General features: G+C 51.1%; 2 protein-coding genes across 2 annotated transcripts; both read left to right on the top strand.

Moving 5' to 3' along the window:
• The first annotated feature begins 458 nt into the window (after positions 1-458).
• riok2 (RIO kinase 2 (yeast)) lies at positions 459-6,608 on the top strand. Its single transcript, XM_079746259.1, has 10 exons — positions 459-604; positions 1,164-1,302; positions 1,429-1,545; positions 1,782-1,957; positions 2,254-2,342; positions 2,623-2,814; positions 2,913-3,005; positions 3,472-4,026; positions 4,240-4,336; positions 6,233-6,608. Exons 1-10 carry the CDS (start codon positions 539-541, stop codon positions 6,392-6,394), a joined length of 1,686 nt encoding a protein of 561 aa, XP_079602385.1. The 5' UTR covers positions 459-538; the 3' UTR covers positions 6,395-6,608.
• A 1,309-nt stretch (positions 6,609-7,917) lies between these two features.
• Positions 7,918-14,964, top strand: LOC307071237 (protein limb expression 1 homolog; the record flags this gene model as incomplete). Its single annotated transcript, XM_079730189.1, has 6 exons — positions 7,918-8,020; positions 9,917-10,107; positions 11,405-11,545; positions 12,211-12,306; positions 13,497-13,574; positions 14,557-14,964. The coding sequence occupies 6 exons, from the start codon at positions 7,918-7,920 to the stop codon at positions 14,962-14,964; spliced, it is 1,017 nt and encodes a 338-aa protein (XP_079586315.1).
• Positions 14,965-16,739: the final 1,775 nt, after the last annotated feature.

Raw genomic sequence — 16,739 nt, 5'->3', positions numbered from 1 at the left:
GCCTTCATCAGGGTAATATGAGAATGTACCACAAGGGGGCAGTGAAGGGCCGGTCACTAACTCTCCCCACGTTATGCCCCACATGAAGACACTGTTCAAACCTACTTTACATAACGAACTAACTAGCTAGGTTAGTTAGCGAATAGCCAGTAAATATCTTCTATTTCCAGTATTTTGTATGTTAAAATCAATTTTCAGTATTTGATATATTATAGTATATCCAATAACATCAAATAAAGAAATGACATTATTCTTATTTTTCCTACTCATTTTTTTTCGTGACATTTTTATCTTTACTAGTTAAATAATCTTATTATGTGATACAAGTCGGAATATATGGTCAATATGATATATAACACAACTAACTCTAATAAATAAACCAGCGTGGGTCCTCTACGGGAAACACAACCGGATCCCACGTGGGGCGTCACTTCCTGTCCTTCAACCTCCGGCTGGAAAACGTGTGTTTATAAAAAATGTGGAGCTGCCTCCGAGTTAAAAACATCGTATAATCTCCTCCGTGTTTGGTTCTTTAAACATGGGTAAACTAAACGTCGTGGTTCTCAGGTACCTGTCCCGGGATGACTTCCGGGTCCTGACCGCGGTGAGCATCTTTACAATCAGCTGTTGTGTTCGTGTGTAGTAGTGTAGTCTGTGACTGTCCATCCCAGCCCACTGTATATACTACCAATACTACCGTATAATACAGTATACTATACACACTACTGATAATAACTACTGAAAACACTACTACTACTATACACTACACTATACTATAATACACTACTGATACCATACACTACTAATACTATACACTATTAATACTTTACACTATACTATACACTACTGAGACTATACATTACTAATACTAAACACTATACACCATCAACATGTTGCAGGGCTATTGCTGTGTGTGTGTGTGTGTTGCATTTACAGCAATGGCTATATATGAAGTTGTAGTTTCAATATAGTACATCAACTGGTAATAATGTCTACCTCATGATACTAACTGATATTTTTTGTATTATTGTATAGAGAATGATTCTTAATGTAATGTCTTGGCTCTTTACTCGCCTGTCATTCATGCTGTGATAGCCCAATTCCCTGTCCTGGTATTCAGATTACTGGGCCACACATCTAACGTCTGTGTTCTCTGTGAACAGGTGGAGATGGGAATGAAAAACCATGAAATCGTTCCGGTCAGTCTGCTGGCCTCCATCGCCAGCCTGAAGCACGGGGGCTGCAACAAGATCTTAAGAGAACTCGTGAAACACAAACTCCTGTCCTACGAACACACAAAGAGTAAGAGCATTCACATCATTCTGGAACCCTTCTCCTTGAATATCCTTTCACACACTCAAGATGGACCAAATACGAAGAAGTGCAACTGAAGATATTGAATAGTTTTGTTGTTGTTGTGTTCCTCAGCTGTGCACGGTTACCGGCTGAACTACGGCGGCTACGACTACTTGGCTCTGAAGACCATGTGTGCCAGAGAGGTGCTGATCTCTGTGGGCAACCAGATGGGCGTCGGGAAGGAGTCGGGTACGTCTAGAGATGCCGAACCGAGAGTTACACTATTTTCAAGGCAATCCGACAAGGGCCGTTCAAAGGATCATTACTTAGCCAATAATCACTACAAATCAAATGATATTTCTAGATATTCTCCAGTACTCTATATGATACAACAATTACACGATTGTTATTACAATGTCACAGATACAGTTTGGCAACATTGTGTAGAAGACCTGGAAATCACTTACCCACCCGTTCCCTCGTAGATATTTACATCGTCGCCAGTCCCGAGGGGGAGCAGTACGCCATGAAGCTCCACAGACTGGGGAGAACGTCCTTCAGGAACCTCAAGAACAAGAGGGATTACCACAAGCACAGGAAGAACATCTCCTGGCTCTACCTCTCCCGCCTCTCCGCCATGAAGGAGTACGCCTACATGAAGGTGAGGCACGGAGGAAGCATCTCGTTCACTCCTTTTAGTTTGCCTTCTCCCAATCCCATCCCGTCCCTTCTGAGATTATCACCTCGTGTATTCTTGGCTCTCGAATGTGTCTCTATGATGTCTCTGTTACTTTTATTCCAAACTTATTTCTTGATTTTGTTGTGTTGGTTCCCTTGGTAAGCGCCCTGTATTGATGTTTGCCCTTTATTAAAGAGGTTGATTTGAGTAGGCAGCCCACATCTGAATCTGTTGTGGTCAATCCACCTCAGTGTTAATAATCTGTGTCTCGTTCCCAGGTGTTGTATGAGCGGGGCTTCCCTGTCCCCAGACCAGTGGACTACAACAGACACGCTGTGGTGATGGAGCTCATCAACGGATATCCAATGTGTGTATTAAAACAAACCTTCTGTGCTTAAAGGGAAACTGGACCGTGAAGCATCTTATGTTAGATTAGAAGCAACATAATAGTGTGGTACATTCTAGTGCTATGCATGGATCTGGGTCCAAATCTCGACTTAAATGAACAACATTTTAAAAATGTAGGATAACCTGTACATAATGACTCCTATTGCCCTCAATGGCTGAAGTTTTGGGTTGCCAGGAAATGTAAATCCAGGTTATTTACAGAAAAGTTATTTTTCTCTTGATGTTTTGTCGCCCTCTAGGTGTCAGATCCGGGAGCTGCAGGATCCGCCCGGTCTGTACAGCGAGATCATGGAGCTCATCGTCAAGCTGGCCAATCACGGCCTCATCCACGGAGACTTTAACGAGTTCAACCTGATGTTGGACGACACCGACCATGTGACCATGATTGACTTCCCCCAGATGATTTCCACGTCCCACTTCAACGCCGAGTGGTCCGTCCCGCCCTCATGACATCATTTATGTGGATGTTCGCCCTATCGGGAGAGTACATGTGAACTCATGCCTCTCTCTTTGACGTTTTGGTTTCCAGGTACTTCGACCGAGATGTCAAATGCGTCCGAGATTACTTCGCAAAACGTTACCACTATGAGAGTGAGCTGTACCCGACCTTCAAAGACATCAGGTGACCAACTGACTGCACCATTGTGTGTCACTCTGGCCTGTAAACCAGTGGCTCTCTCTTTGTAAACCAGTGGCTCTCTCTTTGTAAACCAGTGTCTCTCTCTTTGTAAACCAGTGGCTCTGTCTGTAGACCAGTGTCTCTCTGCCTGTAAACCAGTTGTTCTCTCTGTGAACCAGTGTCTCTGTCTGTAAACCAGTGTCTCTGTCTGTAAACCAGTGTCTCTCTGTCTCTAAACCAGTGTCTTTCTGTCTGTAAACCAGTGCCTCTTTCTCTAAACCGGTGTCTCTGTCTGTAAACCAGTGCCTCTGTCTGTAAACCAGTGTCTCTGTCTGTAAACCAGTGCCTCTGTCTCTAAACCAGTGCTTCTGTCTCTAAACCAGTGTCTCTGTCTCTAAACCAGTGGTTTTAACCAAATGGGAACAACACTAACCCATCAGTTGTATTGTTGTGTGTCTGTGCTCTGCAGGCGGTCCTGCTGTCTGGACGTGGAGATCTCAGCCAGCGGGTTCACGAAAGAGATGGAGCGGGACGGAGAGCTGCTGCACCCCGCCGGCCCCGAGAGCGAGGAGGACGACGAAGACGACGATGAGGAGGAGGAGGAGGAGGAGGAGGAAGGGGAATCAGAGAATGGAGAGGTGCAAGGCGTCGACATGGAGGAATACAAACACGTGATGCTGGAACTGGACGGGCTGAAACTCGGAGAGACACAGACGGACTCACGGGACGCAGAAGAGAAGGAGGATGAGACCAGAGAAGAAGAAGAGAAGGAGGCGGAACTGGCGACGGAGAAGAAGGTGGAGCAGGAAGTGGAACTGAAGGCGGAACTGGCGACGGAGAAGAAGGCAGAGCAGGAAGTGGAACTGAAGGAGGAACTGGCGGTCTGCAGCGCCGAAGAAGGAGAAGCGAAGGAGGGGAGAGAAGAGGCTGGTGAGCAGGATGGAGGAGGACATGGAGAAGAGGAGGACCGGTGTCCAGAGCTGCTGGACCTGTCGGCCGCCAACAGAGAGTTCAAACCGTTCAGGTAACCGGCTGAAAACGCTTAATCTACGTGATGTTCTGATCGACCATAATAACTCAAATTGACAAATTATTAAAAGGTGTGTGTGCCCGGTCAATACCCTGAGGTCACCCACACGGACTGTCTTGTGTTTTGTGCCCGGGGATCGTGTCCTCCATCGACAGTAATTGTCGGTGTTGCGTTGTGAATGCTGATCCGTGTGTCTCCGTCCTGCAGAGACGCAGACAGCCTGCTGCACCTCAACGAGCACCGCAGGAGAACCGACAGCCAGGGCACCGTGGGCAGCGTGGGCAGCTGCTCCACCATACCCCCCGTGAGTCGCCACGCCGACGACACGCACAACCACACAACACGCTGACACGCACACGCTGACACGCACAACCACACAACACGCTGACACGCACACCCCACAACACGTCTGGTGTGTGTGTGTCTCCACCTAGAGTTGGTAGCATCAACCTAGAGCCGCTAAAAAAGGCAATCCATTACCCTAAGAAATATTTATTACCATAGGAATCATCCCCGTTGTGATGGTTCTGTAACGCTGTGTAATGGTTCAGTATAAAGGTGCAGGTGGTGATGGTTCCTGTAATGCTGTATAAAGGTTCAGGTGGTGATGTGTAACACTGTATAAAGGTTCAGGTCCTGGTGTGTAACACTGTGTAAAGGATCAGGTCCTGGTGTGTAACACTGTGTAAAGGATCAGGTCCTGGTGTGTAACACTGTGTAAAGGTTCAGGTGGTGATGTGTAACACTGTGTAAAGGTTCAGGTCCAGGTGTGTAACACTGTGTAAAGGTTCAGGTCCTGGTGTGTAACACTGTGTAAAGGTTCAGGTCCTGGTGTGTAACACTGTGTAAAGGTTCAGGTCCTGGTGTGTAACACTGTGTAAAGGTTCAGGTCCTGGTGTGTAACACTGTGTAAAGGTTCAGGTCCTGGTGTGTAACACTGTGTAAAGGTTCAGGTCCTGGTGTGTAACGCTGTGTAAAGGTTCAGGTCCTGGTGTGTAACGCTGTGTAAAGGTTCAGGTCCTGGTGTGTAACGCTGTGTAAAGGTTCAGGTCCTGGTGTGTAACGCTGTGTAAAGGTTCAGGTCCTGGTGTGTAACACTGTGTAAAGGTTCAGGTCCTGGTGTGTAACACTGTGTAAAGGTTCAGGTCCTGGTGTGTAACACTGTGTAAAGGTTCAGGTCCTGGTGTGTAACACTGTGTAAAGGTTCAGGTCCTGGTGTGTAACACTGTGTAAAGGTTCAGGTCCTGGTGTGTAACACTGTGTAAAGGTTCAGGTCCTGGTGTGTAACACTGTGTAAAGGTTCAGGTCCTGGTGTGTAACACTGTGTAAAGGTTCAGGTCCTGGTGTGTAACACTGTGTAAAGGTTCAGGTCCTGGTGTGTAACACTGTGTAAAGGTTCAGGTCCTGGTGTGTAACACTGTGTAAAGGATCAGGTCCTGGTGTGTAACACTGTGTAAAGGATCAGGTCCTGGTGTGTAACACTGTGTAAAGGTTCAGGTGGTGATGTGTAACACTGTGTAAAGGTTCAGGTCCAGGTGTGTAACACTGTGTAAAGGTTCAGGTCCTGGTGTGTAACACTGTGTAAAGGTTCAGGTCCTGGTGTGTAACACTGTGTAAAGGTTCAGGTCCTGGTGTGTAACACTGTGTAAAGGTTCAGGTCCTGGTGTGTAACACTGTGTAAAGGTTCAGGTCCTGGTGTGTAACACTGTGTAAAGGTTCAGGTCCTGGTGTGTAACACTGTGTAAAGGTTCAGGTCCTGGTGTGTAACACTGTGTAAAGGTTCAGGTCCTGGTGTGTAACACTGTGTAAAGGTTCAGGTCCTGGTGTGTAACACTGTGTAAAGGTTCAGGTCCTGGTGTGTAACACTGTGTAAAGGTTCAGGTCCTGGTGTGTAACACTGTGTAAAGGTTCAGGTCCTGGTGTGTAACACTGTGTAAAGGATCAGGTCCTGGTGTGTAACACTGTGTAAAGGATCAGGTCCTGGTGTGTAACACTGTGTAAAGGTTCAGGTGGTGATGTGTAACACTGTGTAAAGGTTCAGGTCCAGGTGTGTAACACTGTGTAAAGGTTCAGGTCCTGGTGTGTAACACTGTGTAAAGGTTCAGGTCCTGGTGTGTAACACTGTGTAAAGGTTCAGGTCCTGGTGTGTAACACTGTGTAAAGGTTCAGGCGGTGATGCGTCTTGCGTCCTCTCTTGCAGGAGGTGGTGCGTCAGAAGGTGCGTCGGCAGCTGGGGAAGCAGCAGAAGTCTGCTCAGAGGAGGCGTCTGCAGAAGGGAGAGGCCAGCCTGCAGACCAAGGCCAGGAGGGAGAACGACGGCGTCATCAAGTCCAGCCTGGAGTGCGGCTCCTTCTGGGGCTGAGGCTGTGGGGGCTGTGAGGACTGTGTCGTTGGGGTTCGGCTCCTGCTCGCTGTGTGAGTCGGTATAAAGGTCGTTCATTCAGCCGAGCCGGCCAGGCAGAACCCACCAGAGACGGTGGGGAGTGTTGTGACGTCATAATAAAAACATGCAGAGGGGTTGTAAATAACTACCATTTATACAAATGTGGCCGCATGACAATAAATTGTGGTTTGAAATAAATAAAACGTTGTTACACTAAACAAAAGACTGTTCCTGTTGCATGGTAAACATCTGACCTGGTTCTCCAGGGGGGGGGTTTGTGTGGTTCCCCGACGTGCATGCCAAGGTCAGCCCCCAGGAAACCTTTCATCTCAGCGAGATGCCACCGGCACAAAGCTCCCCAACAATCGGACAAGCGTCTGAAAGGGAGGACAGCGCCACACCGCCACCCTTGCGACCAATCAACTCGCAGAAAGATTGACACCCCGACGCCATCGTACTCAGAGCGGGGCCCAAAGATATGCTGATTCCCTCCGGAGCGCATCGACACACACTGCGTAGCTCGGGACGGAACCCGGGAGCTTAGGAACCACCACTCCTCTCTCACTGTGGTTCATTAACGTGTAAGAGGCTTTGAGAAGCGGCTGATTCAGAGCGGAACAATGACCATTCATACCTAGGGGGTGAATTGAGCTGCACCGCGGCCGGCCTCGCGGAGCATAGGCAAGTGTGCGAACGGTCAACACCAGGCCCCCCCCAGCTCCCTCCTCCTCTGTCCCAGACCTCTGGAGGAGGAGCAGTGAACGTTGGAGGTATATTAACGGTATGTCCGGTGGTTTATTATCAAGTAGCTTCATCATCCCGGGGCTAATGTGTTCCACGCTGAGGGTTCACCAGGGCAGCGATGCCTGTTTAGCTGTGACTCGGCTCCGGGATTAGCCAGCTGCACACTGCAAAGGATGGGGGGGGGCTACATTCCAGTGGAGGACCTCAGAGTGTGTGTGTGTGTGTGTGTGTGTGTGGGTGGGAGAGTGCAAGCGAAAGACAAACGGGCGTTTGCCAGTGTGTATGTATGTGTAGAATGAGAGAGGGGGGCCCTCGGAGCTAATTGGTAGAATGGGGGACAAAGGTGGTCCGTATCGCAGGAGAAGCCCCCGGGGAGACGTTCACACAGGAGAGGGGGGAGAGAGAGGGGGAGAGAGGGGAGGCAGGGGGCGAGAGGGGCTGACCAGGGAGAAGTTCACACAGAGAGGGGAGAGGGGGAAGGAGGACAGAGCGTCAGTTCAGGGAGACATTCTCACAGTAGAGGGGGAGAAGGAAGAGGGGAGGGGGTGGAATACAAGTTGAGGGCGAGCATCGAGGAATCCAGAGGATTTGAGACTAGCCCCTCCGTAGCAGCAGGCCACCCCGGTCTGTAGGCGATGAGAGCTGCCCGCGCTCAACCTGCTGTGGACGCCCGACAGAGAGGAGAGGAGACGAGGTGAGGAGACGAGGAGAGGAGGAGAGGGGACTGAGCCGGTCGGGACGCGGCCGTGAGAGCAGACATGAGGAAGGCCAGAGCGGCGACGGTGAGCTCGGAGGAGATGCAGGAGAACATCATGATGTCCCACCTGCTGAAGAGCGAGAGCGGCAACTCCCCTCAAGACCGTGAGTACGCTGGGACCACCAGAGAGGCTCCTCACGATCAAGTGGAGGAGGGATGGCAACAATAACAGAGAGGAGGGCCCATCGAGGGCCCTATCAAGCTCTGTATTATTTTACTTTGTTATTACATCCAGGGCCGTCGGACCGGGGGTGTAAGGTGGACAGGCTTGGGGGGGCCAAAGGCAGAGAGGGGCCTATGGGAAGTTTCAATATTATTATAAACAAAAAAAAAGTATTTTTTGACTGTTAAAATAGTTTAATAAAATGACTAAATGTTATGTCATTAGGGGCCATCAGGACTTGATTACATCATACATTATGTTGTTTGAAATATGGTTTCTCATTTTCCTATAGAGAAATATTGAAGCGATAAATGTAAGACAATGCTTGGATTGATTCTTCTAGTTCTTTGGATGAGCTTCATGTATATGCTCATATCAAGGTTGTGGTTTGGGTGAGCTTGTTCTCAGGTTGAATGTGTCTCATGGTCAAATTGTTCAAAGGCTCGGGAAACGCTGACCTAAGCACCGGTGATGGTCTTTCCCCTCTGAACTAACCTCTGTTCAAACAAACCCTCTGGAGAACGTTGTTCCACTGAAACTTTATCGCCACACACACTGAACAACATTAACACTAATTCCCATAAACACAGGAACAAAGGCATGACTGCAGATCATGTGTCATAATGAAAATAGTTTCACTTTTTAGGGTTGTTATTTAGTCTGGAATTTAGTGCAGGAGACTTAGAGGTGAGGCTGAGAATATCACATGGAAAATAATGTTCATTGCAAAATATTGTTCATATCTAAACAATACATATTCTGGAAATAAAAATCCTGATAAACTTGATCTCCCATTACACTTTAGACTGTCACTCTCTCAACCTGGAAGTTTCCTCAAGCCCCCCACCCCTCCCTTTGTAAATTTAGATTAACATTTAGGGCATTCAGCTGACTCTTTTATCCAAAGCGACTTACAATAAGTACATTTGTCAGAAGAAAGAGAAACAACAATATGTCTCTGTCGGTACAGCAAGGATGTTCATAGAACCAAGCGCCAAGCATTAACAGTTGTTAGGTTAACCCATTACCCGTAAACGAAAAAGATAGCTAGGATAAAATGCTACACAATGCTATGTACTATTTTTAAGTTCCAGGACGTACAACATACAATAAGTGTGTAAGGGGGGGCGGGGTCCTGGTGTCGGCAGGGAGCTCGTTCCACCACTGCGCTGCCAAACTGTAAACAATCCCAAACATCCCATTGGCCCTCACTCTAAGCTCCTCCCCTCCAGTGAACGTGGTGGCCATGCTTCCCATTGGCCCTCACTCTAAGCTCCTCCCCTCCAGTGAATGTAGTGGTCATGCCTCCCATTGGTCCTCACTCATAGCTCCGCCCCTCCAGTGAACGTGCTGGCCATGCCTCCCATTGGTCCTCACTCTAAGCTCCTCCCCTCCAGTGAACGTGGTGGCCATGCTTCCCATTGGCCCTCACTCTAAGCTCCTCCCCTCCAGTGAACGTGGTGGCCATGCTTCCCATTGGTCCTCACTCTAAGCTCCTCCCCTCCAGTGAACGTAGTGGTCATGCCTCCCATTGGTCTTCACTCATAGCTCCGCCCCTCCAGTGAACGTGGTGGCCATGCCTCCCATTGGTCCTCACTCTAAGCTCCTCCCCTCCAGTGAACGTGGTGGCCATGCTTCCCATTGGCCCTCACTCTAAGCTCCTCCCTTCCAGTGAACGTGGTGGCCATGCTTCCCATTGGTCCTCACTCTAAGCTCCTCCCCTCCAGTGAACGTGGTGGCCATGCTTCCCATTGGCCCTCACTCTAAGCTCCTCCCCTCCAGTGAACGTGGTGGCCATGCTTCCCATTGGTCCTCACTCTAAGCTCCTCCCCTCCAGTGAACGTGGTGGCCATGCTTCACCACTTCTGGCAGAAGAAGCAGAGCGTCCCGCTGACGGAGGGGGGGGCGGAGGACCCCCGGGCGGAGCAGGGCCCCCTGCTGCTGCTGTACGAGTCGGCCCCCACCCCCGGCCCGCCCTACGTCTGCTACGTCACCCTGCCGGGCGGGAGCTGCTTCGGGAACTACAGGGTGCGTTCACTGACACCACCTAACGCCTGTTTTCATCCTCCCCCTCTCTCTCCTCCTCCTCTTCCTCTCTCCTTCCCCTCTCTTCTCCTCCACCTCCCTCTCCTTTCTCTCTCCTCTCTTTCTCTCTTCTCTCTCCTCTCTCTCTCCACCCCCTCTCTCCTCTCTCCCTCCTCCTCTCCCTCCTCCACGCTCTCTCCACTCTCTCTCCTCCTCTCCCTCCTCCACTCTCTTTCCACTCTCTCTCGTCTCTCCCTCCTCCGCTCTCTCTCCTCCACCTCCCTCTCAACACCACCCACACTGGTCAGGTCAGAGCACGAGGGGGAAGCCCTGCATGTATTGTGGTTCAACTGCTTTTGTTTAGGTGTGTAAGTGTGCAGAGGATGCATACACACTGAGCCATGTACACACACACACACACAAACACACACACACACACAAACACACTGATCCATATACACACACACATAGACACATGCAGTCACACAAACCATATACCACACATTCACGCACCTACCCCAATCACACACATATTCACGCATGCACACACACAATCGCACACACACACGCACACAGATACATAACCCAATCCCATATGAAGTCACACACATCAAAGGTTGGGCTGTTTTCTAAAGCTTCATTGTAACCCAGGCTACCCCAGTTCAGGGCAGATTATTATTGGTTCACCACGGCTCTGATCTCTTGGGCTAATCTGGTTCATAATTGAACTGATCCCATGATCACCACTTGTGAGCTTGCAGAAGTGTGCAGTGTAATGTTACGAACACATCTCCCGAACCTTGTCACATCCAACCTGGAAACCTGCTTCTTTCTCCCTGGCGTTTCAATCAAACAGACCATCTGCCTCTCTCTTCTATCTACTTCTATCATATATCATGCTTGGAATTCCTTCGTTGTTTTTATGCTGTGCAGCACTTTTGTCAACCCTCATTGTTTGTACGTTCTTTGTACACACATTTACGTTTTCATCCTCTCCTCCTCTCTCTCCTCCTCTCTCTCCTTCCTCTCTCCTCCTCTCTCTCCTCCCTCTCCCCTCCTCTCTCTCCTCTCCCTCCTCTCTCTCCTCTCCCTCCTCTCTCCCTCCTCTCTCCCCCCTCTCTCTCTCTCCCCCCTCTCTCGCACCACCCTCTCCTCTCTCCTCTCACCTCCTCCTTCTCCTCTCCCTCTCCTCCTCCTCCCTCTCCCCTCTCTTCTCTCTCCTCCTCCCTCTCCCGTCCCTCTCCTCGACTACCCTCTCCTCTCTCCTCCACCTCCCCCCTCCTCCCCCTCCTCCCCCCAGGTGTGTGAGACCCAGGCGGAGGCCCGTCGGGACGCGGCCCGCGTGGCGCTGATGAACTCCCTGATGAACGAGCTGCCGTCGCGCCACATCAGCCCCACCTTCATCTCCCAGAGCCTGAGGCAGGCGGCGGCCGACAGCGCTGTGAGCCCCCCGCACCATACGCACGCACGCACACACACACAGGCACGCACAGACACAAGCACGCACGCAGACGCACACACGCACGCACTCACTCACTCACTCACATACGTATGCACGCACTCACTCACTCACTCACTCACTCACATACGTATGCACGCACTCACTCACTCACTCACTCACATACGTATGCACGCACTCACTCACTCACTCACTCACTCACTCACTCACTCACTCACATACGTATGCACGCACTCACTCACTCACTCACTCACATACGTATGCACGCACTCACTCACTCACTCACTCACTCACTCACTCACTCACTCACTCACTCACTCACTCACTCACTCACTCACTCACACACGCACACACATGAGTCCAGGGGGGTCAATAGTAAGTTTCCTGTAAGCAAAGAGAGGGGGACGTCTGGCCAGCATATTGTTTTTCCAGAATTGATCAGTAATAGGATGTGATTTTGTTAATAACATTATTGACATCATTATAACGCAGCAATTTACTACAGATAGGTCCAGGTTATTTTACGAAATAACCTGGACCTGGACCTTTGAAATTGTACTAATCAAGGGCTATATTGCTGAGGTTCTATCTTGTTTCTACTCTGTGATTTCCGAGGTCATCTCATGCTAAGTGTGCCCCTCTCTCAGGTCTCTTTGGAAGACGCCTGTGACCCAGGCACCAGCATTGGCACCTACAGCCTGCTGCTCCACTCCTACAGGGGGCGCACCATGCTGGAGTTCCAGGTAGAGAACCTCAGTGACGCTCCTCACCTCCACCTCGGCGCCTACTCACGTCGCCCGGCGTCGCGGGGAACTCTGGCAGTTCCAAGCACTCCGAGAACACCCAGGCCTTGTGACCAGTCACACGGCTGAGTTAGCGTGTTTGAGTTAATAATCGAGTTGATAATTGGGAACAGCGTGGGTTTTGTATTGCAAAGAAGGCGTTAAATGGAGTGTGACGGACAACACGACTGAATGAATCGTCCAAGGAGCACTTCAGTGCCACGTGGTTTCACTCTCCTGGCCTCTCATTATATTTAATGTCTCTCTTCCTCTATTTGTTGAATCTGAGTGCGAGGGCCTCCATGTTTAACTTTAGAGGAGGCACCTCAGATGGAGTCAGGGGTGTGGAGGACTTCCTGTCTCACAGGGGAACACAAACACATCTGCTCGCCGTGTGTATTGACCTGAGGAAGCAGCTTAATTATCCCCGCTGTACCCTAAAGCAAGACGGGCCAAGATAAACACTGTTAGACATCACTATAGGTGCGTTCAAATCCTGTCATTAAACACACACGTGCGCTCACAAGTGTGCGGACACACACAACACACACACACACACACACACACACACACACACACACACACACACACGTTAGACATGATTTAAGGATTTAGAAAATGAATGGACAGGTAAATATGACAAGCATAATAGCAGGGACAGTTAATCCAGAAATGATAGTTGTTTAAACCTTAATATCATGCTCGACAGTGTTATGGCCAGCACCTGGAACAGTTAAGCCTACCAGGTGTGTGAATATTTAGAATATCTTTTCAAACTAATCACGCACAATTTTGTCTTGGCTCAGAGTTAATACTTAATCTTTGTCAGGGCTAAAGTAGCATAGTTTACACAGTTTACATTACTCTAAAGAAACCCCTTCCTTTGTACTCTCAAACTCTCTCCCCCTCTCTCTCTCTCTCTCTCTCTCTCTCCCCCTCCCCCCCTCCCTCCCTCTCTCCCTCCCTCCCTCCCTCGCCCCCTCTCTCGCCCCCTCTCTCTCTCCCTCCCCCCTCCCTGCCTCCCTCCCTCCTTCCCCCCCCCTCTCTCTCCCTCCCTCCCTCTCTCTCTCCCCCCCCCTCCCTCCGTCCCTCCCCTCTCTCTCCCTCCCTCCCCCCCCCTCCCTCCCCCCTCCCTCCCTCTCACTGTATAGGAGATGATGACAGTGTTCCAGCTGCTGCACTGGAACGGGACCCTGAAGAGCCTGAAGGACCAACAGTGCTCCCGCCGGGTACAACCTCCGCCTCCCCCAGCCCACCGGGTCCAATAAGACCGGGCTTTAACTTCCACATTTGTATAGAATAAACGTTCAAATAAAGTTAATAAGACTACTTTTTTCGTTCTGTATTTAAATATGGAATCATAGGGGTTGTTTCTGCTTCCTCTCCTTCCTGTTTATGTTTTTGTTAACAATATAAAATAAAGAGGTTTTCCGTTCTGCATTTGAAAATTGAACCAACCATTACTCAAAAGGAACCCCCTGCTTTATCCCTCTATCCCTCTATCCCTCTCCCTCCCGCGTCCCCTTTCTCTTTCCCCCTCTCGCTTTCTCTCCTCTCTGTGACTCTCTCTCCCCTGCTCCCTCCCTCTCTCTCTCTTTGACTCCCTCACCCTCTATCTCTCTCACTGACTCTCTCTCTCTCTCCCCCTCCCTCCCTCCCTCTCCTCTCTCTCCCCTCCCTCCCTCCCTCTCTCTCTCCCCTCCCTCCCTCCCTCCCTCTCCCTCTCTCCCCTCCCTCCCCCCCTCCCTCCCTCTCCCTCTCCCCTCCCTCTCCCTCTCCCCCCTCCCGCCCTCCCTCTCTCTCTCCCTCCCTCTTCCCTCCCTCCCTCCCTCCCTCCTCCCTCCCTCTCCCTCCCTCCCTCCCTCCCTCCCTCTCTCTTCCCTCTCTCTCTCCCTCCCTCTTCCCTCCCTCCCTCCCTCCCTCCCTCCCTCCCTCCCTCTCCCTCTCTCCCCTCCCTCCCTCCCTCCCTCCCTCTCCCTCTCTCCTCCCTCCCTCTCCCTCTCTCCTCCCTCCCTCTCCCTCCCTCCCTCCCTCCCTCCCTCTCTCCTCCCTCTCTCTCTCCCTCCCTCTTCCCTCCCTCCCTCCCTCCCTCCCTTCCTCCCTCTCCTCCCTCCCTCCCTCCCTCCCTCTCCCTCTCTCCTCCCTCCCTCTCCCTCCCTCTCCCCTCCCTCCCTCCCTCCCTCCCTCCCCTCCCTCCCCCCCCTCCCTCAGAGTGTGATCTCGTACTTCTCCAAGCGGGGCCTTGACGAGTTCCTCCGCAGCAGCATGGCGCTGGACTGGCTGGAGCGGGAGCGGCGGGCGGCGGGGCGGCTGGCGGAGCAGCTCGCCGTGGCCCAGCGGGAGCTGGTGCTAGCCCGGCGCCGCGGCGTCGAGCTGCGCTTCTACAAGGAGAAGACGGAGATCCTCAGCCTGGCACTGAGCCAGGCCTACACCCACCACCCCCACCACCCTCAGCACCACCCTCAGCACCACCCGGACCCGTACGCGCCGTCCCCCGAACACCAGAGCGCGGGCTACGCCCGTGAGGAGGAGCTCCACCTCCGCCCGCCCCCCATATACGAGACGGTGACCCTGCCCTGGACCACGCCCCCCGGGAGCCCCTCCCCCAGCCTCCGCTGAGACACCTGACCGCTGACCTTTAACCTTTGACCTTTGACTCGGGCCCCAGGCTGAACTGCAACACGCCCTGAGACACGCCCTGAGACACGCCCCGAGACACTCCCTGAGACACGCCCTGAGACACGCCCCGAGACACTCCCTGAGACACGCCCTGAGACACGCCCCGAGACACGCCCTGAGACACGCCCTGAGACACACCCTGAGACACGCCCTGAGACACGCCCTGAGACACGCCCCGAGACACGCCCTGAGACACGCCCTGAGACACGCCCTGAGACATGCCCTGAGACACGCCCTGAGACACGCCCCGAGACACTCCCTGAGACACGCCCCGAGACACTCCCTGAGACACGCCCTGAGACACGCCCCGAGACACGCCCTGAGACACGCCCTGAGACACGCCCTGAGACACGCCCTGAGACACGCCCTGAGACACGCCCTGGGACACGCCCTGAGACACGCCCTGAGACACGCCCTGAGACACGCCCTGAGACACGCCCTGGGACATGCCCTGAGACACGCCCTGAGACACGCCCCGAGACACGCCCTGAGACACGCCCCAAGACACGCCCTGAGACACGCCCCGAGACACGCCCTGGGACACGCCCTGAGACATGCCCCGAGACACGCCCTGGGACACGCCCTGAGACACGCCCCGAGACACGCCCTGGGACACGCCCTGAGACACGCCCTGGTAGCAGACTGAGAGGAAGGAGACTAAGGAAGCAGGAAGCAGACTGAGAGGAAGCAGGAAGCAGACTGAGGAAGCAGGAAGCAGACTGAGGAAGCAGACTGAGGAAGCAGGAAGCAGACTGAGAGGAAGGAGACTAAGGAAGCAGGAAGCAGACTGAGAGGAAGCAGGAAGCAGACTGAGGAAGCAGGAAGCAGACTGAGGAAGCAGGAAGCAGACTGAGAGGAAGGAGACTAAGGAAGCAGGAAGCAGACTGAGAGGAAGCAGGAAGCAGACTGAGGAAGCAGGAAGCAGACGTAGATAATCGAGTTCTGAGTTGTGCAACAGAGAACTGCGTACAATATGAAGTATTAAATAAGATCAAATACATTTTGAGTGGCTGTCATGTGGGTGCTGTGGGATCTTATGTGGACATTAAAATACCACCACTCGTGCAGATCAGGTGGTGGTGAACTATTTGTGGTGCATGTGGTCTAGTTTGCTAAATCTGTTCCTGCAGAATGGCACCATTGTTGCTATTGTTCACATAATAATGCTACCAGTGTTTCTTTTATCTCATTCATCTAAATTAAATGTTGGCTTACTGATTCAACATCACATGACCAGCTTTGATAACACAATAAGTCCGGCCTTATGACCCACATCAGATAAACCTCAGTGGAATACTTCTGCCTTCTTAGTTTTCCTTTTGAAAGACACATTGTTTGAGACGATAGATGAGTTTATAAAGGGAAATACAAATATGATGAAAGTTTGTTGAAGGGTCTGAGCCTTTATCTTGGTCAAAACAACATTAAAAATTATATTATTGCGCTGTATTATTTGAAAATTATTTTGTATACAACATTAAGTTATGTTACTAATGTCTTTGTACACAAATATATATTTTTCGTAGTTTATTAAAATGTATTGGAATGCTGGACTTTACTATTTGGTTCTTATTGCTGTATTTCGATCGTTGAGTAATAAACAGTCGTAGATATATGACTGTCTAAACCGGTCAGCAACCTTTTCAGCATGCTGTGCCAGTTTGACATTTTCTCGTTAATGAGTGTGCCTTAAGCAACAATATATTAAAAATTAA

The sequence above is a fragment of the Pollachius pollachius genome, assembly GCF_949987615.1.
Source record: "Pollachius pollachius genome assembly, chromosome: 1".
Lineage (NCBI taxonomy): Eukaryota > Metazoa > Chordata > Actinopteri > Gadiformes > Gadidae > Pollachius > Pollachius pollachius.
Note: the sequence above shows the minus strand (reverse complement) of the source record. Positions and strands in the feature narration are given on the sequence as shown.